We start from the raw sequence: 26282 nt of genomic DNA, 5'->3' as shown, positions 1-26282 counted from the left end.
AAGGTAACTCCAGGCTGGATTGGTAGTGGGCAGCTTATGTATAGCAAGCAGGGTGGGTTTGGTTAGTCTTCCCCTCCTTATAGATTGGCTTTTTTGAATAATTTTGAAAACTCTAGCCCAGGGACTCTCCCTAGGTATCTGATATCTGGCCCTGGGGAGATTAAGGTGGTTAATAGTAGCTCAGAGTGTGAGTACCTGATAAGGGAATCAAGGAATCCATTGGGGTGTGGACTTAACTGGCTACCCAAGAAAAGAAACTGATCAAACTCCAACCAAGGTAAAACAGGCAAAATTGCCCTCACACACATCCAAAGTGAAAGAACTAAAAGAACTAAATAAAAAATAAATTAAAGAAGAGACAAAGTAGTAGGGCAGAGAAAAACTAGGTTGTCTCCTGAATAGAAGATTCTTTGCAAGGTATTTTCTTCTCTTAACCTGCAGGGTCATGATCCTGTTCCTTCACACTCCTCTCTAGAATGTTAGTTGCCTAATAGGGCAACCCAATTATGAGGGTACATCAAAAAGTTAGTGGAAAAATGAAAGCAAAACATAAATTTATTATGGTACAAAACATTTTTGAAATGTTTTTTCATCTTTACTTAATTTATACTAAATTGATCTTCTGTATATAAAGATAATTGAAAATGAATCTTGATGCAAATGGAATGGGAGAGGGAGTGGGAGATGGGAGGGTTGCGGGTGAGAGGGAAGTTATGGGGGGGAAAGCCATTGTAATCCATAAACTGTACTTTGGAAATTTATATTTATTAAATAAAAGTTAAAAAAGAAATATGTTTTTTCATAATATTCATTTTCCCTTTTTATAATTTTGTTATTTTGAGCTTTAAAATTTAAGTTTTTAGCATTTTGCCACATTCACTTCATGCTTAGACATTATATACAAACATGTATATATACTATTCTTGAAAATAGAGGCATTAATATCACAAAGTTAGGGATACATGATAATGATTAAAACATTGGAAAAGAAGGCAATTTTCTCATAGATGTGGTGTTATTCAATAAAGCAATGTTTTCCATGAATGTCAAAAAATTATTTATTGAGAGAGAGAGAGAGCGAACTATCCACTGGTTCACTCCCCATATGTCTGCAAGGCATAAGGATGTGAAAGTTGGGAGTCTAGAACTCAATCCAGATTTTCCAAGTGGGTGACAGGGACCCAGCTACTTGAGACATTACCTGCTACCTCCCTAGGTGTATATTAGCAGGAACCTAGAATCAGGAGCAGAGCCTGGATTCAAACCCAAGTATTCTGATGTGGGAAAATGAGTGCCTTAACTCACATCTTAATTTCTAGGCAAAACACTTACCCTTTCATGAATTATTTGAACTCTTGTACACATGGATTTCAAAATTTGATTTGAGAAAATTTAATCTGATGTATTAGTAAGCAAAGGCAAATGGAGACAATTGAATTCCTGTGCAAACACAAAAGATTCACTCTTAAAAGGCTCACCTATCTTACCCTCTTCCTGTTCTCCACTTGAAGCGCTGCAGCTTCCTTTAGCATCCAACAGGCATCTTAAACTTCAAAACTAGGAACTTGATGCTTCTAACAGATGTCAAAACAAAGTAACTTCCCAACATCTTTCTTTCCCATATCATTAAATTGCAGCACAGTTTTGGTAAGTTTGCTAAAAAAATTCAAATAATTTAATAATTTGTTTCATAGATCATATATTCATCTCAGCATATTATAATAAAATTTAAATCTCAATATAAAATAAAAAATTATAATGATATATAACAGATCACATACATTTGTAGACTGACATTTGATACTCATCTTACTCAAATTCCCCTTGTAAGATGAAAATAGGAGTACAAAGAGGAGTAGAGGATACCCATGCAAAAGTCATTCAGAATTCAACAACTTACTCCAGCTCTATCACTATTACTCTCACATAGGTCACTGTGACTTCTCATTTGTAATACTACAATGTATCCCAACTGCTCTACCCGCATTCCTCCATGCCCCTCTATAGTCTTTTCCACCCAGGACTGAGAGTGACGGCTTTTAGCTTTAAGTTTGATCATGTCACTCGTCTGAAACTCTGACTCAAAACACAAAATTCTTATAATGACCTAGAAGGCCCTGAGGATCTGGGCATACCTTCCACGCCTCATTCACTTTATTTCTGGTTGACCTTCTCACTTATTGATCCTGCTGTGGGAAGTTCTTTTATTTCTTTTTTCTTTTTTTAAGATTTGATTTATTTATTTGACAGGTGAGTTATAGATAGTGAGAGGAACTGAGAGAAAGGTCTTCTATCTTCTGGTTCACTCCCCAAATGGCTGCAATGGCCAGAGCTGAGCCAATCCGAAGCCAGGAGCCAGGAGCTTCTTCAGGTCTCCCACACAGGTGCAGGAACCCAAGTGTTTGGGCCATCTTCCACTGCTTTCCCAGGCCATAGCAGAGTTGAATCAGAAGGGCAACCAGGACTAGAACCAGCACCCCAAGTGGAGGATTAACTTACTGCTCCAGAGCAATGGCCCCTTTTTGATTTCTTTGAGCATTTGATTTGTAGCATTCCTGTGCTTCAAATGATTTTTGCACTGGTCGTTGCTATGCCTGAAATGGTCTCCAGGTATCTGCATGGCACAGTAACTTTGTGTCTCTGATGTAATGTCACTTTATTGGTGTGGACTTCCTTGACCAATTCATATAACAGCTTCTGCCGTCTCTGAGCACTTTCTCCAATCCCTGTCCTTTTATTTTTTTACATAGCAGAATTATTATCACCTGATATATTGCATATTAATTTTTGCTTAATTTCTAATTTTGATAAGATGTAAGTTCTATGAGGTCACACAGTGTCTCCCTTGGAAAGAATAAAGCATGTTTGATATAAATAACTTACTGTTAGTTAGCAGAATTAAATAAAATGAAGTAGTGTGAAGGAAAGATGCTTCTTGAGAAAAGATTCTTTTTGATTTTCTTTTAGAATATGTGTAGGGCTATATAAGAACAATGATGATTAGTGGCTACATTTGTTATACAAGATTAGTTGAACATTTACATATCTTGCAGATTCACAGGTCAAGCAGTTTTTGATGTAGAAATGCAACTTTGATAAGGAAGGGAAACATCATAACCTCAGTCAATAGGATGCGATAAAACACTGCACTTTTTCCTTCCTGTTTTCAAGCAGTGTGTGTTTACCTTTATGTTAGCATCTTAATTTGCACGCAAAACAAGGAAATGTAGAGAGTCATAGGATCACAAGTGCTTAAACCAGCACCAATGCTTCCTGTCACCTCTTCCTGGGATGGTTAATTTTATGTGTTGAATTGAGTGAGCCATGGTATGCCCATATATTTAGTCAGTCATTTTTCTTGGTGAAGATGATTTGGACTGAAATTAACATTTGAAGGATAGAGTAAAGCAGATTGCTGTATATATATGAGTGGGGCTCATTAAAATATAAAGGCTAACTTTTCCCCAAGGAAGACCAAATTCCTCCTTCCTGCCTCCAGATTGAACATTGGCTTTTCTCTACCTTTGGATTAAAATTGAAACATATGCAACCCTGAGTGTCCAGCTGTCTGATTTATTTGCTCTGAAGATATTGGAACTTGTCATCCTCCATAATTGCATGCACCAAAGAAATCTTAGGTTATTGACTTCCCAATGGCAATGCAGAAGAATTGCTTGGAAAATTGAGATCATTTCTCTTATTTTTAAACTTTAGATTGGCATGTCCAATCCTACATATTGGTTCCATTTCTTATTTTCTTATTCCTACTGTGGTTTCAAGAATTATAAAATTCTCTTACAGGATATGAACATTCACTCTACTCATATCATAGTATAATATATGCAGTGAAAGGCAAAATTCTGACATATATTTCATTCATCCTTCCCCTGTATGTTTGGCAGAAATCACTAACCATTGAAATCACACTATTCCCACTCTTACCTAAAATATATGATGAGTTCCTCTTTGAGTGCTATTGGCAGACACTTTGTATTGACTGAAATTCGTGGTGAAGCTGAAACTATTTCTCATCCTTGGCCTACACTATGATGATGTCCTTGTCACACTAGAAATCAAGAATGTAACTATAATATTTCAAAAAATTTTATGTTGAAGTATAATTCAATTAAAATGTTGACTGACAATACACATTCAAGAAACATTAAGGGGTAAACTCTTCCAAAGTTTAAATAGGCATAAGTGGTTCCTGTTCAATTAATCTTTTACTATGAGCTCTGATGATGTAATCGAATCCAGGATTTTGATTAGTAAATTCTGATTGCAAGTCCTATTTTGGAGTCAAATTCTTCTGGGGGTCAGTCACTCAATTCCTGACCAGTTTATTATTAAAAACAAAAATCAACAACTTCCTTTAGGCAAGTCTTTCAGTCTCCTGACTGTCACACCTGTTAATACTTGGGAGCTCATTAAACAGAGGTCTTTCCTGCCCCCCTGTGTATTCTCTCCTGAATCAAAGCCAAAGGAAATTGTTTCTGTGCATGGTTTGAAATCTTTCTTGACTTTTGCTGATCAGAAGTTTTCCTTTAAATGTTTTCTTTTGTGCTATTTATGTGAGTTCTTTATTTCAATTCTATGTTTGTCTTAATGCTATGTGATGTGGCAGGGGCAGCCCATCAGGTCTTGAGTTTGGATATCCAACAGAAACAATCTCTTCTTCCTCAATTTTATCTATTTTTTCCTCATAGAATTTTATTATTATAAACATTGGAGTATAAATCCATTCTAATTTTATCTGACATTTAAAAAAAATACTGACTTATAGAGTTCCTCCCCCCCCAAAAAAATGTAGGGGGTAGTGCTGTGGCAGAGTGAGTAAAGCCGCCATCTGCAGTGCCGGTATCATATATGGGTGCTGGTTCTAGTCCTGGCTGCTCCAATTCCGATCCAGCTCTCTGCTTTGGCCTGGGAAAGCAGTAGAAGATGACCCAAGTGCTTGGGCCCCTGCACTCGTGTGGGAGACCTGGAAGAAGATCCTGGCTCCTGGCTTCAGATCAGTGCAGCTCTGGCCATTGCAGTCATCTGGGGAGTGAACCAGTGGAGGGAAGACCTCTCTCTCTCTCTCTCTCTGCCTCTGCCTCTCTGTAAATCTGCCTTTCAAATAAATAAATAGATCTTTAAAAAAAAAAGAAAAAGAAAAAAAGGAAAAGAATTAAAAAGTGAGGAAAGAAGGAAGGAATTAGGGAGGATGGGAAGAAGAGAGAGAAGGAAAAGTCAGTGAGTGGGAGGAAGGCGGACAAGCTTCAATGATGCAAACTGCCTTGCATTTGTGTTGTGATATGAGCATAATTTTAAGATCAGTTATAGCGCGCTGCACTGATCCGAAACCAGGTGCACTTGGGCCATCCTCCACTGCCTTCCCGGGCCACAGCAGAGAGCTGGACTGGAAGAGGAGCAACTGGGACAGAATCCAGCGCCCCAACTGGGACTAGAACCCGGGGTACTGGCGCTGCAGGCAGAGGATTAGCCGAGTGAGCGTAGCGCCAGCTGCAAATTCATCTTTTTAAGACAAATGTCTAGTACAGAGAAAATGTCGGAAAATGAGTGAATGAATGAATCATAAAGTTGCTGGAATAAAATGGGATTCCATGAAGAGGACGGGAGACAAAGATTTAGAAAAAGGATGAATAAGATTCTCTGATCTTCTGTGTTTTCCTTTTTTAAAAAAAAAATGGTTGATTGGGGCCGGCACTGTGGCTCTTCAGTGCAGTGCTGACATCCCATATGGGCTCTGGTTGGAGACCTGGCTGCTCCACTTGCAATACAGCACCCTGCTAATGTGCTTGGGGAGGCAATGGAGGATGGCTCAGGTGCTTGGGTCCCTGCACCCAAATGGAGGACCCCGTTGAAGCTCCTGGCTTCATCCTGATCAGCTTAGCTCTGGCGTTATGGCCATTTGGGGATTGAACCTGTAGATGGAAGATCTCTGTAACTCTGACTGTCAAATAAATAAATAAATAAATATTTTTTTAAAAAAAACAAGAAGTCATGATTTGGAGACAGACAAAACTAGGGTCAAGTTCTAACATTTTTGCTTGTTTGCTAGAAATTATGGTTAAATTTCTTAAATTTTCTGTTAGTTTCCACATTATTTAAGTGGAATTTGCAAATACTAATCCTTATTACACATGCATAATAGCTAGTTCATTGTCTGACATGTAGCAAAATTAAAATGAATACTAAGTATTATGATAAGGTGACTATCATATGAAAAATACAGGGCTGACATTGTTGTGTAGCAGGTTAAGCTGCTGCCTGTAACACCAAAATCTCTTATGGGTATTGGTTCATGTCCATCACTGCTTCATCGGAAGCCAGGAGCTTCTTCTGGGTCTCCCACATGGGTTCAGGGGCCCAAGCACTTAGGCAATCTTCTACTCCTTTCCCAGGCCTAAGCAGAGAGCTGGATCAGAAGTGGAACAGCTGGGACTAGAACCAGCACCCATGTGGGATACTGGCTCCACAAGCGAAGACTTAGCTCACTATACCACAGCACTGGCCCCATGGACTTCTAATTACTATGCTAACTCTAGTGACTATTATTATGGCAGTATGATGTCTATTTTGTGACATCTTTAGTGGAGATTGTGCCATGTGAAACTTTCTTTTTGAAATGAACTCTATTGGCCAAGTGACTACTGTAATCACAGTAGGATGGGAACATTTTGCTATGCCATGGAAAATCCCACTGATCCTGACTATTTTGCACAGTGCTTTTATTTCAGGCTTGGAGTGTTATGCTTTATTTTTTTTAAGATTTATTTATTTATCTGAAAGGCATAGTTACAGAGAGGCAGAAGCAGAGAGAGAGGTCCTCCATTCACTGGTTCACTCCCCAGGTGGCTGCAATGGCTAGAGCTGCACCAATCCTAAGCCAGGAGCCTCCTCAGGGTCTCCAATGTGGGTGCAGGGGCCCAAGGAATTGACTCATCCTCCACTGCTTTTCCAGGCCACAGCAGAAAGCTGGATTGGAAGCAGAGCAGCCGGGACTTGAACCAGTGCCCATATGGATGCCAGCACTGCAAGAGGCAGCGGCTTTACCTGCTCTGCCACAGTGCCAGCCCCTGAGTGTTATGCTTTATGGCATGCAGCCCGGCTTATTATTTGGTATAAAAGTGTTCTTTGATAAGATTTTTAAAAAGTCATTTTGTAGAGATGCAATCTGTAAAACAGCAGTTGGCAAAAGATCTCCTATTTTTAAAACATGTTAGAGTTTCAAGGATGGCAATTTTAATAATTTTTCATCCTTTTGCAAAGTAATCCAAAATTTGTCATTATCAATATTCTTAAAAATAAATGGACATGTGGACCAACGTCTCCCTGCAAGAGTTGCATGAAATGTGACAATGGAAATCACACTTGCAATGCAAATCATTCTATCCATAGAGGCAACATTAACAAATTAAGAATGGGTGCCATCTTTACAGAAAGATTTCCATTCAGTTCCCCTTTGATGAGCACAGTCCTTCCTTTCTGTATCTTTTCCATCATCCAATAGCACCCACAGTTTCTCCTTTGGGATTTTAGTGGTTTTGTGGTTTGTCCATTCACTCATTACTTATTTAGCCACTTTTGGCTTAGTACTGTGATGAAAACTTGAAATATAAAGAAGGTGAACCTAAACTCTGCTCTCTATAACTCATAGTTTAGTATGTGAAATAGATGCATAAACAATAACTGGAATACTATGCTATAAATGAGATGCAAAAGACTGTTCAGAGCACTGGACAAGAGACAGAAGCAATATTTCTCCCAAGGAGATAAAAAGAACCACAAAGAAGTTGATAATTAAACTGCCCCTTAGAAGAGTGAATCGTATTTCTTCACAGTGAGTAAAAGGTGAAATTACATCCTCGTTAGCTGGAACCGCAGCATGGAACAGTGAGGCTATAAGCTGTTTAAGATGTTGTGACATTACATCATGTCAGGTCCACTCGTGACAATACATAGTCTTTCTTTGGTATCCATGGGCAATGTTTCCAACACCCCCATGGATTCCAAAATCTACAGATGCTCAAGTCTCTTGTATAAAATGACATCATATTTGCATAGAACCAACACACACCCTCATGTATATTCTAAGTCATCTCTAGATTACTGGTAACACCCAGTGTTCATAAAATGCTATGTAGTTGTTTATACTGTATGGTTTAGGGAATAACCACAAAAATAATATGTACATGTTCTGTACAGAATCAATTTTTATTAAAAAAATTAATCTGTGCAGTTGGTTGAATCCCTGGATGTAGAACCTGAGGATACCATGGGTCAACTATATCCGTGTATCTATTTTGTATTTTATAATGAAACTATCTTGATATTCTATCATAATTTTGATTGATTTTCCCTTAGTTTAGTTTCTTTATAGTCAGATTTTTTTTCCAACTGTGTGTCATGAAGCACATTTGGTAGTTTGCCAACAGTATTTTTTTTAATTGAATGATGTAGAAGAGAATAAAGTACTGGAAGACACAAAAATAGTAATGTAATGAGTTAGAAATGTACATACTGTTTGTGAAAACATGTTTTGGTTGTGCATGTCTAAGTGTGTTTCTATGTGTCTGTTCTGTAATGAATTTCTTATTGTGAGTCACAATCACAAAGTTTGAACGCCACTGTGGTAGTAATATTTTCTATTGCTTTTCATTGCATCCATGTTATATTGGTTATGATTAAACCTTGAGCCCAAATCAACCTTGGTTTTTAATGAAGTGACAAGTGACACAGACTGACCTCATTTATAAGCTTGGCACACAGGCAAGCATCTGTTTTACTGAACTCTAGTTACACTTTACCAGATGAAATGCTTCTAGCTTGAGAATGAAACCATCATCTGTAACATTATGTTAATATTTTTTCCTATTCTAAGCTCAAAACTACTAAATTAAACAGAATATATAAAATATAACAAATTAGTAGGCTTCTTTTTTTAAAACTTTTTTAAAAATTTATTTATATGAAAGGCAAAGTCACAGAGAGGCAGAGGCAGGGAGGGAAATCTTCCATCTGCAGGTTCACTCCCCAGATGGCCACCATGGCCAAAGCTGCATGGATCCGAAGCCAGGAGCAAGGAGCTTTTTCCAGGTCTCTCAAGTGGCTTCAGGAGCCCAAGGACTTGGGGGATCTTCCACTGCTTTCCCAGGCCATAGCAAAGAGCTGGATCAGAAGTGGAGCTGCTGGGACTCAAAAAAATGCCCATATGGGATGCTGGTACTGCAGGCGGTAACTTTTACCCGCTATGCTGCAGAGCTGGCCCCAGTGATAGGCTTCTTAAGATACTTACTTCTTCCATAAGAATCATTTATTCATTCCACAGTTTATTGAGTGCCCACTACATTCCCAATTCTGTAAAAGAGTGCTACAAAAGGCAGACAAATTTATTGGAAATTTAATATTTCATATTAAACATTTATATTAAAATTAAGCTTCTTGCTATTAGGATAACACTGGCATTAAAAAAAACTTAGAACAATAAAGAAAGAAAATTTTTTTAAAAACAAACTCTAAGTTCGACAAGAAAAGACACACACCAGTATATATGGCAAAGGTTATTCAAAAGTAAATGAGACAAATGGCACATTTCATAAAACAATTTTAATCTATTCCCTGTGGAGAAATCAGAAAACATATATTCAGACATAGAACATATTTTGCAAAAATATGAGTCTTACACAGTAGGAATTGAGTATCTGCGCTACTATTGTCTTACAATGATAGAGTTTAAAGTTCCCCATTGAGAATAAGGGTAACAGATTTTTTAAGTTGCATATCAACTTCTAACTTTTCACGTGAAATTTGTCTCATTTAATTTATACTTTGTAGTTTTTTATGGATTGATAATACAAAGTACCAACCGTTAATGTTTGAAATTTTTGAATCTATGTTCTTTTTATTCCTAATATTATTTGTAATTACCATGCTAGGACTTGTAAAGTCCAACCCACCTGTCCTGTGACATTTTTAAAAAGAGCATTCCACTATGTATCAGTTGAGGGACTACAGTATGGACTGAGCTGCTAGGTAGGGAATGATAAACATAGTTCAGCTCAGTGACTAAGTATTTCAATAAAATGTAAGTGAATGTTTTTACTAGTTTCAGTGTTCCATGTATGTTTTCAGACCATTTTATGTCTTCATACCATTTTCTGTAGCATTGCTCTCACTTCCAAGGCTCTCATTTGCCACTGTTCACTTCCTCCTTTGAAGGAACATAAATGATGAAATAAGGACTTCTTAGTCAGCTTTGGAAACTTATTTTACATACTTTAAATCAGTATCTGTTTCTATTTTATTTAATTTCAATATGTCCCCTAACCTCTACCATCTATTGAAGACTTGATTCATTCTCAGACTAAGAGAGAATATATTATTTCCCTTGAAGAAAAGGAGAAAAAGAGCAAGGGGCAATTTACTGATATGGGAAAATATTCTCTTGGTCGGTTAAAAGTTCATGTTCAAGAAAATGTTGAATTCTTAAAAGGCTGCAAACACACAGCAACTCAAACTTTCAATACTAAAGTCCCCTAACTGTGATAACATATTAAAAAAAAAAAGCTATGTTTACTTAAATCTGGCTTTTCTTTTCTTTATGGTGTCAAGTTTCAAGGATGTATTCAGACAATCTTCATTTCACTAAGTGAGGCATTTGCTTCCTTTACCTTCACATCAGATAAGTTATAGTTGTATCAACCGGACAATGGTTTCCCAAGGTGAACAGTATGGCTTGGGACCAGATCCTCCTAAGAAAATTCTTGAACAAAAGATTCTCTTTGACGAATGTCTCAATGAATTATTGGAATGCATAAATAGAAATATTTATTTTGACAATCACAAAATAAAAATCAGATGGAAATTGTTGCACATGCTAAGAAAATCCAAATGCAAGCACTATTTTGATGCCTCCTCTGAAATCTCTTGTATTATTTCTTTTTTGCCACCATAAACCATTCAGCAAAATGCTTAGATGGTATTGGAAGAAAATGCATAGTGTTCTCCTGCTATTTTCCTTTTAGCTTATTCTAAAAGGACAGAGGATCTTATATAAATCAGCATTTAAAACTAAAAACACCTGGAAGGAAGGGGCATGACAAGGGAGTATTTTTTTTTAAATATTTTTGCCTATCCAGTGCTTCTGTAGACCACCTTATTTTCCCAAACCGGTTTCAATACATCCCTGAATCAACAAAAATATTGCCTTACACTTTGCTTTTTATAACATCAGTATTGAACAATGTGACAGAAAGATTTATATATAAGGAATGAGATACAAGATTTTCCAAGGCAAAGGTGCTCAATTTTCCAAATGTTATGTACTCATAAATTAACATTTCTTTGACTGATAATGTTTTGATCTTTAAAAATGATGGAAGGTGTTTGACTTTTTACAAAAAATTGTGTAAGTTCAGAGATTCGGAATACATTTTCGGCACTCTTGAAATACTTAGATCCGGTTAAATTTCCAGAAATTTTGTTATTCATATTCATTTGCTCAAATTCACCTGTAGAAAGCTGTGTGTTTTGTTGTTAATATTTATTTATTTCCTGGCACTCACAGACCTTTTTATAATGCATTTTTCCTTAAAATGAGGAATGCCTTTTTTTCTTTTCTTTCGAGAAATTAGGGAGGACTATGAAGCTGACAGCTGCTGCAACACCAAATTGAACAGAGTTCAATGCCCCCAGTTTTTTGGTTTTCCCTTTGTTTTTTGCCTCTTCTTTATTATTGGCTCTACCACTACAAGCAAGCAATGGATGCTGTTTCTCGATGTTTCAGAGCAATAAACCACTTCCAGATGAAAACAGTAACAAATGCAAAATGCATTTTTGTATGATTTCTAAAATCAGCCGCCTCACTCTACTATTGTGCATCTACAGGTAGTTTGTCCTTGTGGGTGAAGGAGGGGGTGAGGCTAGATAACTCACCATTTTAAGAAATGGTATGCAAATACCAGCCAGAGTACCTGTGCCACTGCTGTCACACACGTTTGGATGGAGTGGTCTTTGACACTGAGTAACATGAAAACAAAACACAGAGTTATTCTTCTCGACTATGCTCCGCGGGAGGTGGAAATCCGAGGTGATAGGGGTGTCCCAGCAAGAAGCTGGGTGAAAGGGACACTCGGGCATCCGGTCACTTCACGGGAGACTTTCATTCCAGAGTGTGTGCACTAATAAAGGACAGTTGGAGAAACCCGTCTATGACATTCAGCACAATGCTGAACGGAGCTCAGGAGAAGGAAGGGAGGAATTGAATTTCCTTTTGTAAAGCGAAAACAGCCGTTAAGTGCAGCCTCTTCTAAAGTCTGATATTCAAAGAGAGTTATGAGACATCAAATTGTTCACTTTGGAACGAAGAGTGGCCCAAGTTACTGGAAAGATCATGCGTTGAGTCTGCAAAATCTCTGGCCCGGAAAGCCAAACTTTCCCAACACCCATTTTAATACTGTGCAAAAGCCATCGACTCTGTTAAAACGCTGGAGTTAAATATGATCCCCTCCCCACCCCGCCCCCCGCTCTTTCTTTCTTAGGTTAGTGTTTGGGGGACAAGGAGGGGGCTGGAGCTTGGCCCCAACCTAGGAATTGCTGCCAAGGGCTTGTAATACAATCTCTCCCCGTTTGAAGGGTAAATCAGTGTCAATTGCGTTTGCTGTCCACCAGAAAAAGTAAGCATTTTACTTCCGCTCGGTCTGTGTGGACTGATGAAACGTAGGAAATCTGTTTCTGGCGGGGGGGTGGGGTGGGGAGGGAAGGAATCGTTTTCCCAAACAGCACCGAGAGGAGCCATCAGGGAAGTATGAAGAGGGGCAGTGCGGCTGCAGCTGCTGCCGCTGCCGCCGGGCTGCTGGGGTGCGGGGAGCCGCAGCCGCAGGACCTGCGCCTGGAGGGGGCCGGCCCCGAAAAGCTGCAGGAGCCCAGGCGGGAGCCCCGGCGTCTCTGAGAGCCGCCGGCAGCCAGCTCCGGACGCGAGGGTGAGCAGGGCGCGCGGAGCAGCCTCTGCGCGGACGCCTCCGCAGCGCGCGCGCCTTGCAGCCTGGGGGTCGCCTGAGCCCCAGCTCGGCCGCTGCGCCGAGACGGCGGGGGAGGGGCAGGTCGTGAACTAGGAGCTCAGGGACGTGGCGGGGAAGGGTGAGGGGCCGCGGACAGCCGGGCAGACGGGAACCCAGACTGGGTGGGTCACTGCAGTGGGTGGCATTCTGAGCTCCTGGTCGCAGCCATGTGTTCCTCGGCTCTTTGGTGGAACAGGCCAAGTGACCGCAGCGCAAAAAGCCCGCGGGGGCGGATCAGCCAACCACAGGCAGCAGTGGGGATTTCCAGTTAGTACATCGTTGATAAACGTGCACCTCTGCGGATGCAATGCATGCTCAGTGTGATCTGGCTGGCGGGACGGGGGCGCGGATGATCTTAATGGATTTATCCTAAATGTTTCACTTGAGTGAACGAGGTCAGGATGGGAGGAAAGATGGCAACAAGTGTGATTCGGGTGATACTATTTTCCACTGATGAGTTTGGCAGAGTTGAGCTTCTGTATGCGAATAAAGAAATGGTAGCCTGTGTAATAGCAACCTTTGGGAGAACTGTGCGTGGTGTCTTTCCTTGTACCCAAAGAGTAGACTGGAATGTGGAATTGTGTGGGGAGCAGAGGGACCAACTTTGATTTGGAAGCGCTAATTATCCAGGCAAAACTAGGTTCTGTTAGCGTGGTACGGTGTGTTGCCATGAATTTGTCCTGGACTTAGTGAAGTTTCTAGTGTGTTGAGTGGAAGGGGGCCAAAGCAGGAAAACAGCCCCCCCGCCCCCCCAGTTCTATACAGTTGGAGAGGATGTGGGCTATTGAATACTTTCCCGCAGGTAACCTTTTTGGAAATCACAGACTCTATCCTCTCCACCGCCTTTCTTTATCTTCTTGCCATCAAGAGTTGACAAAACTTTACTCTTCTTCTCGCTCTTCTAAAAACTATCTCTAAGCCAGACTAACTGTGTCTGGGAGATCTTGTGCAAGGAAATAAGATCTGCAAGTGGACAGGAACACCCATTTGGCCTCCTAGTGTTAAAGGCTGGGACAGGTTGGATGTACCAACCATGCAGAGGAAGTCCTCCTTTTCTCCCAACTATCCCCCTGAGAGTCACAGAGGCAAGGCTGAGAACAAGCCCTTGTGCTCAGTGCTTTTTTCCCCTAACCTCTTAGCAGTGTGGACACTGATCAACAGCTGGGATCTGATTGCCCGGCCTGTCTTTGAAATTGATCAATGAGCTCCTTCTCGCGGAATGCTTCCTTCTAACAGTAAAGAAGGTGGTGGCTGTGGTGGTCCTCTCCAACATGGGCACAGCATTTCTGACTGCCTAAGAGAAGGTAAGGGACAGATGAGTGAGCCTCTGCAACAGCGCGGTGGGGCCTTTGCACAAGGCTGCCTGAGATGTGTCTACACCTAGAAAGGCAGCTTGGGTTTCAGCCTGTTACTAAACTTTGAGCTTATCTCTTCATATTATGCTGTGCACCATATTTTGATGATGTGGACTGTGTTTTACTGGGAAATGCATTAACATGGCAAAATTGAGTTCACCTGGTGCAAAAGGTCATATGATTGACCTTAAGTTTTTCTAGTGAGATTTCTTGGTAAGAAAGCAATGTCAGATCTTCTTTTAACCCTAATTGTGCTCTGTTATTTTAGAGTTTTTGCTTCAAGATTAGAAGGCTGCACAGTGTACTGGGAGAGCCTTTGGAAGAGCAAAATTACCTTGGTTGAAAGCAAATGATGAGGTTCTACCAATTTGTTTACAGTGATACTTCGGTTTCAAGCTGCAGAGTGTTGTGATGTTATTTTGGTGTCTTTGTGATTTTGATATGAAGGGCCAAACAGGATCTCACTATTTTCATTTTTCCTGAAAGACTGTCAAGGTTTTCCACTTAGTGTTTTTGACTACACAAAATAACTGAAATGAATGTAGAGAATCTCTCTTCTCAAAATGAGTAAGAGGCTTGTGTGATTTTTCTGTATTAGATACTTTCATGGTCAAGTAACAAACTTTTTGTCAATTTTCCTCCTTACATGAAATCATCAAGTGTGTGTGTTTGTGTATTCCCATAGATTGTGGAATTCTGCTAATTTTAACTGTATTACAGTTAAGTAAAATGGAAATCTTTGTATTATAAATAACACACACACTGATATCTACTCATGACCTTATCAACTTACATGAAATTTTGATGTAAGCCCTTAAATATTCCAATTGATTAAAGACTTTCAATTTTTTTCCATTCAAATTGTTTCAATCTAATCTGCTAGTGATCCATAAGTCCATACTAAATTGGACGGGTAGTCTAGTAAAATTTTAAAAACTAGATGAAAAATAATCCTTACTGCCCTGAAAATATTGAAAACCAATTCCTCCTTAGTCTTAGTTTTTGGTAATAATAGGAGAACAAATTTTTATTCATGCAAGACACATGGTCTTGGGTCTCTGGGATAAAAAAGAGAAACCTGGAGAAAAGACAGTGTGACATAGATTGGACACCAAGAAGGCTGAGTCGGATATTTCAAATGACTGTGGCTACACTGGCTTGTGACTTTGGACAAAACAGCTTCTTAGGCCTCAAGTCCCTGATTAATAACCAGGGCCTTGACTACATAAAGCTTCTAAGATTCCTTTGAATTTAAGGATTTTATTACACAATTAGATAAATTAATATGGAGTGCTACTTTGCTTCTGTTTGTTGGTGTTTTATTTGTTGTCAAGTTGCTTCCTGTTAGAGGCCTTTGCCATTACAGACCTGATATTGCTTTATTAAATTGTGAACTGTATTTTGTAATTTGGCCCTTAAATTAAGATTGTGCATTCCTAATATAATTGAGAATATATGTTTCGTAGATGTTGATTAGCCAAATGAATCACTTAGGAGTAAAGGACTCACAAAGCTGAAAGATCCATCCAAAGCTGTTCATAGGGGTTTAGTTTTTGAATCCAGCCTGAAAGATGGAAATTTTCACCAGCCAGATTTTAAAAGGGTATTTGGACTACGGTTTTGTTTGGTTAAATTTTAAAAGATTGTGTTCCTGACCCATGAACTTCATTTTTGCGTTGTTTGACACCTGTAACACACAAAACTGAGTAACGGTGAGGTCAGTGCTGTCAGTGAGAGCAACCACTGCCCTTAGGGAGTGAGTCTTTGTGAGTTCATTTGGAATCATTGTTGTAAGTGGATACTGTTGAGTCTGCGCATGTGTGTGTGTGTGTGTGTGTGTGTGTTTCTGCTTGTCTGGGGGTGGGGTGGGCCTAGGGAATGGAAGTGATATTTTCTCATATTTATTTTGAGAGATGTGGTGTTCCCCTATTAATAGCATATGATTTTCAGCTGGTGTCAAAAATACAGTATAATTTGTTATAATTTTTTAAAGATTTATTTATTTACTTGAAAGCCAGAGTTACACAGAGAGAAGGAGAGGGAGAGAGGGAGAAAGAGAGAGAGAGAGAGAGAGAGAGAGAGAGAGAGAGTTTTTCCATCCATTGGTTCACTCCCTAATTGGCTGCAATGGCTGGAGCTGCGCCTACCCAAAGCCAGAAGCCAGGAACTTCTTCTGGGTCTCCCACACAGGTGCAGAGGCCCAAGCACTTGGGTCATCTTCTACTGCTTTCCCAGGCCATAGCAGAGAGCTGGGGCGGAAGTGGAGTAGCCAGGACTTGAATCAGCACCCATATGGGATGCCGGCACTGCAGGCGGTGGCTTTACCTGCTACGCCACAGTGCCGGCCCCTATAATTTTTTTTTAACATGTGGAAGTTACTCATCATAGAGCTCAACATTTTTTTTTTTTTTTTTTGACAGGCAGAATTAGGCAGTGAGACAGAGAGACAAGTGAGACAGAGAGAGAAAGGTCTTCTTTCTGTTGGTTCAACTCCACAAATGGCTACTACAGCCAGTGTACCGCGCTGATCTGAAGCCAGGAGCCAGGTGCTTCCTCCTGGTCTCCCATGCGGGTGCAGGGCCCAAGCACTTGGGCCATCCTCCACTGCCTTCCCGGGCCACAGCAGAGAGCTGGACTGGAAGAGGGGCAACTGGGACAGAATCTGGCACCCCAACCGGGGCTAGAACCTGGAGTGCTGGTGCCGCAGGCAGAGGATTAGCCTAGTGAGCCGCGGAGCCGACCTTGAGCTCAACATTTCATGCATTATCTTGGGGGCAGCATCCTTCTCAGTATAAGAGAAATTTTAGATTTTCGATTATTTTTCATTTTATATCATTAATACATTATCTGTTGGCACTTATTCTCCTAGTCCTTTGCCTTTCCTTAGTGATTTAAAGTTCTATATAGTATTCCTAGTTTGTTGTAGAATTGCTTATCTTTTCAAGATAAGTCAATTGAAATTTTTTGGCTCGTTTTGAATGTGGTGATTTAGATTTTCTTAAAATATAAAGACTATTAAATATATGCTAGATACTGGCAAAAATGGTTAATCTTCACAATTATCTTGGTGTTACCTTCCATTGTACATTAGAGAATTCAGTTTCACAGAAAAATGTCACATGACTAGATTGTTATTAATGGCTAAGAAGTAGGGCTATTGTTTGACTCTAGGATTTCTGATTCCAATTCTAATATCTTACACATTAATCAGGCTTCTTGGAAGAATCTCATAGCAGATATTACTGATATAAAATTTATCATTTTATTCATATTTTTTCTTTTATTTTCAATGTAATATTGTGATACATTTTCTGTAACATGTCCCCAAATCTAGAAATAGACCAGAAATTGTCTTAGTCATGATCAAAGCACACCTCTAGATGGCATAGAAGAATACTTTTTCTTCAGAGATACAACTGTGATGTCTTCAACTAGGCTTCTGAAACAACAGACTAGACAGACTTTTTAAACATGTGAGTTTTTACTTATGGAATCATTAATTTTTTCCTCTTCCCCCGAGTGAGTTCAAATCTCATCATATTCATAATTGTTATTCCAGAAGCACTTTTACTATGGAAAAAAGGAAAAAGTATATACATCCACAGTTTTTGAAAAATTCTGGATTAAGTTACTGCATGTTTTTCCCTTTAAGTTTTACTTTTCTGAATTCCAAGTCCTGAGGGTTGAGTTATCTACTTTTAGATAAACCCAGAAATCCTGCAGGGGCCATAATTTAGAGGAGTCATAGAAGTACTCAATACCTTACTTCTCTTTTCAAAGTAATTGTGTTTATCTAATACTTACCAAGTTGTTTATCAAACTTTTAAAATATTTATGTAAATAGCTAAATTTTACAAGATTATGTAAATTTTATAAGAGATATCCTTCAGTATTTAGATACATTGTAAAAGAGAGGTTCATTGTCTCCCAACCTAACTTTTTTATTCACGTCCAGTGTATCATTCCTCATTTCATTTTCCATCTTCAAAAGCTACCCCTTGGCATCACCTGTGGTTCTGAAAAACTTTTGAATGAAATCAAAAGACCTGAAATGATCTTTTTGTGATAGCTTGTTCTTTGTGATCTAATTTGACTCATACAAACTGATGAAATAATGGTTAAAGATTATTAAAAGAGACAAATTCATAGTGTAGTTCGATAGGAAGAGTAACTTATAATGTTCTATAACCAATAGGATAATTATGGTTGACAGTAATTAATTGAATATTTCAGCAATTTCATTTTATCTGAGTAGTATAATTTCATCTGTCCTTTTTTTTTTCCCACCACCATTTAGTAATTTCAATTAGAAACTACTTTACCATGGGTAATTCATCCAAACTCCGAATTTTGTTTCTGCTACCTGAATCCATTTCCATGTCTCCTGTCCTTGTCTCAGCCAAATCCAATCCAAGACCTCCACTTTTGACTTTCAGCTAACCACTGAGTCATGTGCAGTTTGGTGCTGATTTGAAATCTGAAAAAAGACCAAAGGAAATAAGATTCAGACTCCCAATTCTTTTCACAACAGACTTAAACAGAGAATTTTCCTATGACAGTGACATTCAGTTTCTAAATATCTATTATATATTTAATTGACTTAGGCATATTAATTACCCATTGAGCCTTTTTACTCTCACTTTTGGCTCATGGAGAAATGTAACTCTATTCTTGCTTTTTCTCCCTCACTAAAATTGTGATTATTACACACAATTACAAAAACAGAAAAAAATACAAAAACAGAAAAAAATTGCCTTGTTATTTTTTATTGTTTTTTACCAAATGATCATCTTCATCTGTAAATATTAGAAGATAGTATGAATTACATTTCTGGCAAACACAGGGCACATTACATGAGAAATAAATGTGCTACTGTCAAGGAAAATAAGAAGTTCACTGTTTAGAAGTATTGAGGGGAAGGATTGTGTCCTCTGGCTCATTGAAATTGTGACATGTCATTAGGTTTACTGTAAGCTATCCCTGGATGAATTCTTTACTGGACAATGAGCTTCAGACTCTGAGGTGTCTTCTTGCCTTTATAGAGCAAAATAGGACTCTGGTGCTTAAATGGAAGTTGCAGAGCACATAATAGGGTGCAGGTAAAGTTACTGAACTAACACATCTCATTTTCAGGAAAGTAGTGGGAGAGATTGTGTCTTGAGAAGAAAGGCATTTTAGAGGTAACCCTTTTAAGATTTCAATTAGTATTTAAATGTAAGAATCATGTGCTTAAATGTGTTATTACTTAAATAGTTGTTTCTGAGGCTAGCTGACCTGTAGGAACCCTGATTAGCTATAGGAAAATGTTCTGTTTTCCTGGGACTGAACATATTTTTACAAGTTCTGGGGCAAAAAAGTTGGTTTTTGTTATTTAGGGAAAACAAATTTGGGGAAAACATTATTATGATTTATGTGAATAATGCCATTATTAACTGTGAAAGAATAAATAGTGGCCATATTCTAATTCTTGACAGTTTAGTAGCATATGACAACATGTATCAAAAACAGTTAACATTTGCACTGTTCATGCTTGATATTTAGATATGTAAATAATATCCACAAAGAAAATTTATGGTAATTTAAAAAATGTTGTGAGAGTAATTGCATTAGAAATGAAATTGTGCTTAAGATGGTATATTTTCAACTTTTTTAGTTTCTTACTCTCAATCTTTTTTAATACTTGGGAGATGGTTACAATTTATGTTTTTATAAACACTAATGTTTTATTTTTTCAAAGCAATCTTTCAAAGAAATTAATCTATGATAAATGAATTACATTATGCAATTAACTAGAAAGAAATATTATACAAAGTTTCAAAGAATAAAAGCCAAAAGAGAGTACATATTTTACATGGATAACTTTAAATATCATAAATATTGAAATATAGCTGACAATCCCATTATATCATATAAATGCTACTTCTTGCCTGTTACAACAGTTTTCACTTTTATTCAGTCATAATGCGTTTGGTCTTTTAATATGCGTACTGTATTTATAGCAGAGTGAAATCCTGCATGTTATTAAACATTATGATTTTGTTATTTAGCTACTTTGATATTACTAATGATATTACTAATGCTCTAATATTACTTAGATCCTATGAATAATGCATTCAAAACTGCTGTATTCAATGCCAACTATTCATTGAAATACATTTTTTACAAGTCAAGTAGATGGCTAGGCTACTCATAAGGAGATCATGTTAATGAAATCATCTCTTATTTTTATTGATTTAAGATATTTAAGTATTTCAAGACAGTTGCGAATGATACCTAGTATATAAAACAGATAGAGTAGGAAGATAAAAAAGCAAGGAGAAGGGGATGAGGCAGCCGTGGCAATGTTTGTTAATATTGTGTGCAATTAGTGTATTATCAATCTGGGCTTCGATTAATTTAGAATGTGTCCTTCTGGAAAATGTAGAGACTGCATGCTGTAATCTAGATGTATGATCTTGGTTAGGTCCTGCATCTTTTTTGCTTTTTGTTTTCTTTGGCTGTGAGAGATTGTGGATATTCTTTGAATGTACTTTCTACTGTTTCCCACCTCATTCTCTAAATTGTGAGTCTGTGATTACATGGCCACCCCAAAGAACCAAGAGTTGTGCTTAATTTTTTATGCAGTAGTTTTAGGAGTAATGACTGCAAGTTGACAATAAGTTGTGCAAATACTGTCTTAAAAGCATGTGGAAATTCATGGTTTCAAAAGTTAACCCAGGCAATGGTAATTAACAAATTGAATACTTAGATTTTAATTTAGTCACTTTTTAACGTGCTTGTGTAAGTGGAATTTCGTGCCTCAGCAGATGGCTCTCTTTCCAATATATGGTTTCACCAAGCTTAGTCTATTTGATTTTCTGTTTGACCTTTGATTGCTGCTGTTTCTTACCAAGTGGTTGGCTGGAGGTGAGAGGGCCAGCACAGATCAAGCAAATAGTGTTTCATGGAGTTTAATCATTAATAACTTGACCTGCCATCAAAAAGCAGATGGATCCAGTTCATTACTATATTATGGTGGCAAGATTTTAATGAGAGGTCTAAATAAAAAGCAATTGCTCTTTTGTATCCCAAACAGGTATTACAAGTGGATAAATAATGTGCAGTGCTCTGAGCCCAAAGGTACGCAGTGGACCTGGCCTCTCTGATATGCATCAGTATAGCCAATGGCTGGCCAGCAGACATGAAGCTAATTTGCTACCGATGAAAGAAGATCTGGCCTTGTGGTTAACCAATCTATTAGGTAAGGTTATAAGATCTCATTTTGTGGAAAAGATAACAGCTTCTGTTTTGTTTTGTTTTGGTTTTTGTGGGTTTGTTTTTTCCTTCTGTAGTGTGCTTCACCTAAGCATGGGATAGCACCTTGGGAAGAAAGACTTTCATTATTTGTATTTTGTATCTGGGAAACCTGAAGCATGTGGAAAATTTAAATGAATTTGCCAATGTCTCTCATATAAATTGTGCTTGGTACTTCTAATGTCATGTGTTGAAATGTCAAAATAGGTGGTCAAATGGTTTATTTCATCTTGATACAGGTCATACTTACTTTTTACTTTTCTTTCTTACAGCTGACAAATTTGACCTACTGTTTTGACATTGTCCATAGGCCACAGACTGTGAAATTCACCTTCTAAAATTGTTTTCCTTTCCCTTACTTTTGTAGTGTATCTTCTGAAACTGCTGCATACCCAGACTTAATAATAAAAACATACCTCCTTTGTCCAAGTGAGCTGGCTAGACTCACCCAACTTTGAATTAAAAATCTTCTTTTCAATTCAGCTTTGTCAGTACCGATCTATAAACACCCTTGAGAAAAATGCTACCTTGTACTAAAGCTGCTTGTTTTGTTTCTATTTTGCTAGCAATTTTACAGGATAAAATTTCAGCCATGTGCTAAATGGAATCATAGTTTAAAGAATCATCATGTATAGCAGAACTATTTCCAGAAATAGATTTTCTTTGTGAAGAAAATTGATTTAAGACTTGAGAAAAGGGCCAAATAGAATTTATGAGCTGCAAGATTTGGTTATTGAATTAAAAGAATTTGTATGGTACTTTTAATTTGCAGAAGGGATTTCATTGATACCATTTTATTATTTAAACAATCCTTTAAGGTAAATGTTGTTTTCTTCCCTTGCTAGCACAAATGAAAAATGAAGATTGTGGTGAGAAGTACTTGGCTCATCTGAATTTTTAGCAAGAATTGCAAAGGTTTTAGTACATTTTTGCAAGACTTTCCTTGCTCCCGATGGCACTGGAATTTTGCATGGCTTTCACATTTACTTATTTATGTTTCTCATCTTTATTTTAGGAATAGATATTTCTTTTATCTTCAGTGTGTACACACTATTCTTGTAACTCTGTGTACTCTAACCAGAGACACAAAATATGAATATGCAAGCCATCCTCTTCAAAAAGGTGCTCAGACAAAGGAGAATGAGGCTAGAAGTGTAGAAGGCACTCCCAGAAGATTTATCATCCTACTAGGAGTTGTATTTAACAGAAGGAAGGGGCTGCCATCTTTTAGTAATGCATTTATTCATTCCAAGGAGGAGTTTTAATCTCCATCAAAGAGAGGAAGCTATTTTAGTTTAAACAGATGGTTTTTATTTCTTTGTTTTTAGTTTTTTTTGAGGTTCACGATTGTTTGTTACTGTACTAATTTATTTACTTTAAACTATCTGACTTCAGATTTGGGCCATAACAAGTACATATTACAAAACAGAATTTACAAGCGCAGGCTCTGGAAATAGCCTTCCTGTGATTTGACTCCCAGCTGTGCCTTTAGCAGCACTGGGATGCTGAGCAAGTTGTGCTTCCCTTTCCTCATCTGTGCAGTGGTGGCAGTAGTAGTATCTGCTTTGTAAGTTGTGGGCGTAAATGATTGAAATATGTATAGCTCTTAAAACATTGACTGACATGCTGTAAACAATAAGGTATTGTTATTATTACATTCATTGAAACTACTAATTAGATTTTGTCCATAATTCATTCACTTATCCAGCCAGTATTGGAGTGCTCAGTACCATAAGATAATGGTTACTAAAAATGGAGGGGGTGAGCATTTAGCCAAGTGATTCGGATACCCATATCACATACTGCAATGCCTGGGTTTGATTCCTAACTTTGATTCCTAACCCAGTATAGATCCTGAGAGGCAGCAGGCAATGGCTCAAGGAATTGAGCTTCTGCCACATCTTTGGGAGACCTGGATTGAATTCGGGGTCCCCAGATTGTGCCACCCAGCCACAGCCACTGTGGATGTTTGGGGATTGAACCAGTGGATGGGTTATAATTCTTTTTATCTCCTTTCCCCCCTTTCCCTCCTCTCCCCTCCTCTTTGTTTCTCTCTCCCTCTCCCTCTCTCCATCCTTCCCTCCATGAAGCAGTGGTGGTTGATAGTCCTCTTTCTGTCTCCCTCCTCTCTTCTCTGTCTTTATGAACTAGTTGGTGGGTGATGGCTTTCTCTCTCTCTCTCTAATTAATCAAATAAATAGATTAGAATGAGAATGCTTCCATTGAAATCTCAGTTCTATCACTTTTTATGAGATACTAGGCAAGTGTCCTGTTGCACTATGCCTCAGTTTTATAGTGTATAAAGTAAGAAAAACACTAATACTAACCTCAGAGGATTGTTAAGAGATTTGAATAAGGTCATCATCTTTAGAACAAGCCCCAGCACAGTCATCAACTAGTAAATGACACTGTAATGAGTATTATGTTCCAGATTGCTAGGTATTGAAGGGTAGAATGGTGATTAAGAATAGACATAGTACCTGTTTTCACAAAGCTGGTGTAAGTTAGCAGAAAAACACATAAAATACATAGCTGAATATATAATTCATTACTTGAACTTGTTAAGATCCACTAAATCTATGTATTACAATTAAAATGTAGAATTGAAGAGGTGGAGATAAAGAGGCAGACTCCTCTGTAAGGGGATTATATTTAAACTGAGAGCCAAAGAATGTTAGCCAGACACAGCATAGGATAAACCTCTGGAGGAGGGAAGCACATTTACTGAATAGGAAGGCATTTGATACATTGGAAGAATTGAAGGGATGATAGTGTCAACAGCACAGAAAGTAGGAATTTGTCAGGACTTCTTGGAGCCACATGCTATGCTGCTTTGAGGAACATGTTAAGGGGTTTATAATTTACAGCATGGTCAATGTGGAGCCATTGAAATGTTATAGGCAGAGGGAAGAATGATTAATTAGAATATAGCCTGATTATACAAGCCTAGTCCCGTGATTTTCATCAAAGACATTTTATTTAGTCAATATCATTTACAAAGCAGCTTGATCATTGTGAGCAGCCAAAAGAATAGAGAATCAGTATGTGTAATGGAAAGATCTTTGGATTAAAAGTCAGGAGACCTGGCTCCTAACTGGGTGTCAGGAGACCTGGCTTCTGGTTCTGGCTCTGCCACTTGGTAGGAAACTTGCCCAAAGCCACTCAGCTATCTTTTCTGGGCTCAGTGTCCTTGACTATAAAGTGAAGGGATTGTAGTAGATGATCCCTAATGTCCTTTCCAGCTCCAGAAATCTAAGTTTCCAAGAAATCCATCTCTTTATCCCAATTCAGGCCAGTTGAAGTCATCAGTATGCAAAAACAGGAAGATTTACATGAAGATTTATATAAATGAATGACCTTTCTTTTGTAGAATAAGCATTTTTAAAGGTTAGTAGCTGTAATATAAATGCAACTTATAGCTTTTGAAAATTTCTCAGAAAAGGAATCCTAAAAGAATCTCAGGCTAATGTGAAGTATCAACTTCAAATTGGCTTAAGTTTATACTAAATAAATATTCATATGTAATAGACTTTCAGTGAATATCTTCATAGTAACTTGGAAAGTTGTCTAGTAACTTGCAATTTTTAAAGTGGTGAAACATTTAGAGTGGGAAACATATACTAGAATGGTGCCAATAAGAGGGGAGGGAGGCTGGCATTGTGGCAAAGCATGTAAACCTTCCACTTGCTATGCTGGTTTCACATATGGATGCTGATTCATGTTGGCTGCTCCACTTCTGATCCAGGTCTCTGCTAATGGCCTGGGGAAAGCAGCAGAATGTGGCCCAAGTGCTTCAAATCCTGCCACCCACGTGAGAAACCTGGATGAAGCTCCTGGCTCCTGGCTTTGGCCTGGTCCAGCACTGTCTGTTGTGGCCATCTGGGGAGTGAACCAACAGATCTGGAAGGTCGATCTCTCTTTCTCTGTATGTGTCTCTCCCTCTTTCTCTGTAACTCTGTCAAAATAAATCAATCTTAAAAAAAATAATAAGGGAGCTGGAGCTGTGACACAGTGGGTTAAGCCACAGCCCACCGCACTGTCAACCCATATGGGCACTGGTTCGGGTCACGAGTCATGGCTGCTCCATTTCCCATCTAACTTCCTGCTAATGTGCCTGGGAAAGCGGTGAAAGGCGGCCCAAGTGCTTGGACCCTTACCAACCACATGAGAGACCCGGATGAAGCTCCTGGCTGTGGCTTTGGCTTGGCCCAGCTTTAGCTGTTGCAGTTATTTGGGGAGAGTGAACCAACAGATGGAAGTTCTTTCTTTCTCTTTCTGCCTTTCCTTCTCTATGTATCTCTGCTTTTCAAATAGATAAATAAATATTTTAAAAATAGTTCTTTAAAATAAGAAGGAGAGGTATAAATGAGTGGCTATGTTAGAAGGTATTTTTCTTACATATAATGATACTTTTAGTATTTGCATATTTTGGAAATAGATCCATTGAAGTAAATTTTAAAATTGTTTATGGCCAGCCATTATGTCATTTAAGAAATATTTACATATTTTTATTATTTCCATTTTTTTTTTTTTTTGACAGAGTGGACAGTGAGAGAGAGAAACAGAGAGA

The 26282-nt window shown here is 38.3% G+C and overlaps 1 protein-coding gene across 3 annotated transcripts in view; it reads left to right on the top strand.

The window, feature by feature from the left end:
- The first annotated feature begins 12529 nt into the window (after window positions 1-12529).
- The window catches only part of GAS2 (growth arrest specific 2), a 147901-nt gene continuing 134148 nt past the window's right edge, over window positions 12530-26282 (top strand). The window contains exons 1-2 of one of the 3 annotated variants that reach the window (XM_017345590.3): window positions 12530-12680; window positions 21495-21659. In XM_017345590.3, the coding sequence (XP_017201079.1) occupies window positions 21515-21659 (145 nt within the window). In that variant the 5' untranslated portion in view covers window positions 12530-12680; window positions 21495-21514. Of the gene's footprint in view, window positions 12681-12755; window positions 12987-16190; window positions 16210-21494; window positions 21660-26282 lie in introns of those variants that run through there. The other 2 variants (XM_008268892.4, XM_008268897.4) reach the window with 2 other exon arrangements.

The sequence above is a fragment of the Oryctolagus cuniculus genome, chromosome 1 (genome assembly GCF_964237555.1).
Source record: "Oryctolagus cuniculus chromosome 1, mOryCun1.1, whole genome shotgun sequence".
NCBI classification, from domain to species: domain Eukaryota; kingdom Metazoa; phylum Chordata; class Mammalia; order Lagomorpha; family Leporidae; genus Oryctolagus; species Oryctolagus cuniculus.
The sequence above is the reverse complement of the archived record's forward strand: the minus strand, read 5'-3'. Positions and strand labels throughout refer to the sequence as shown.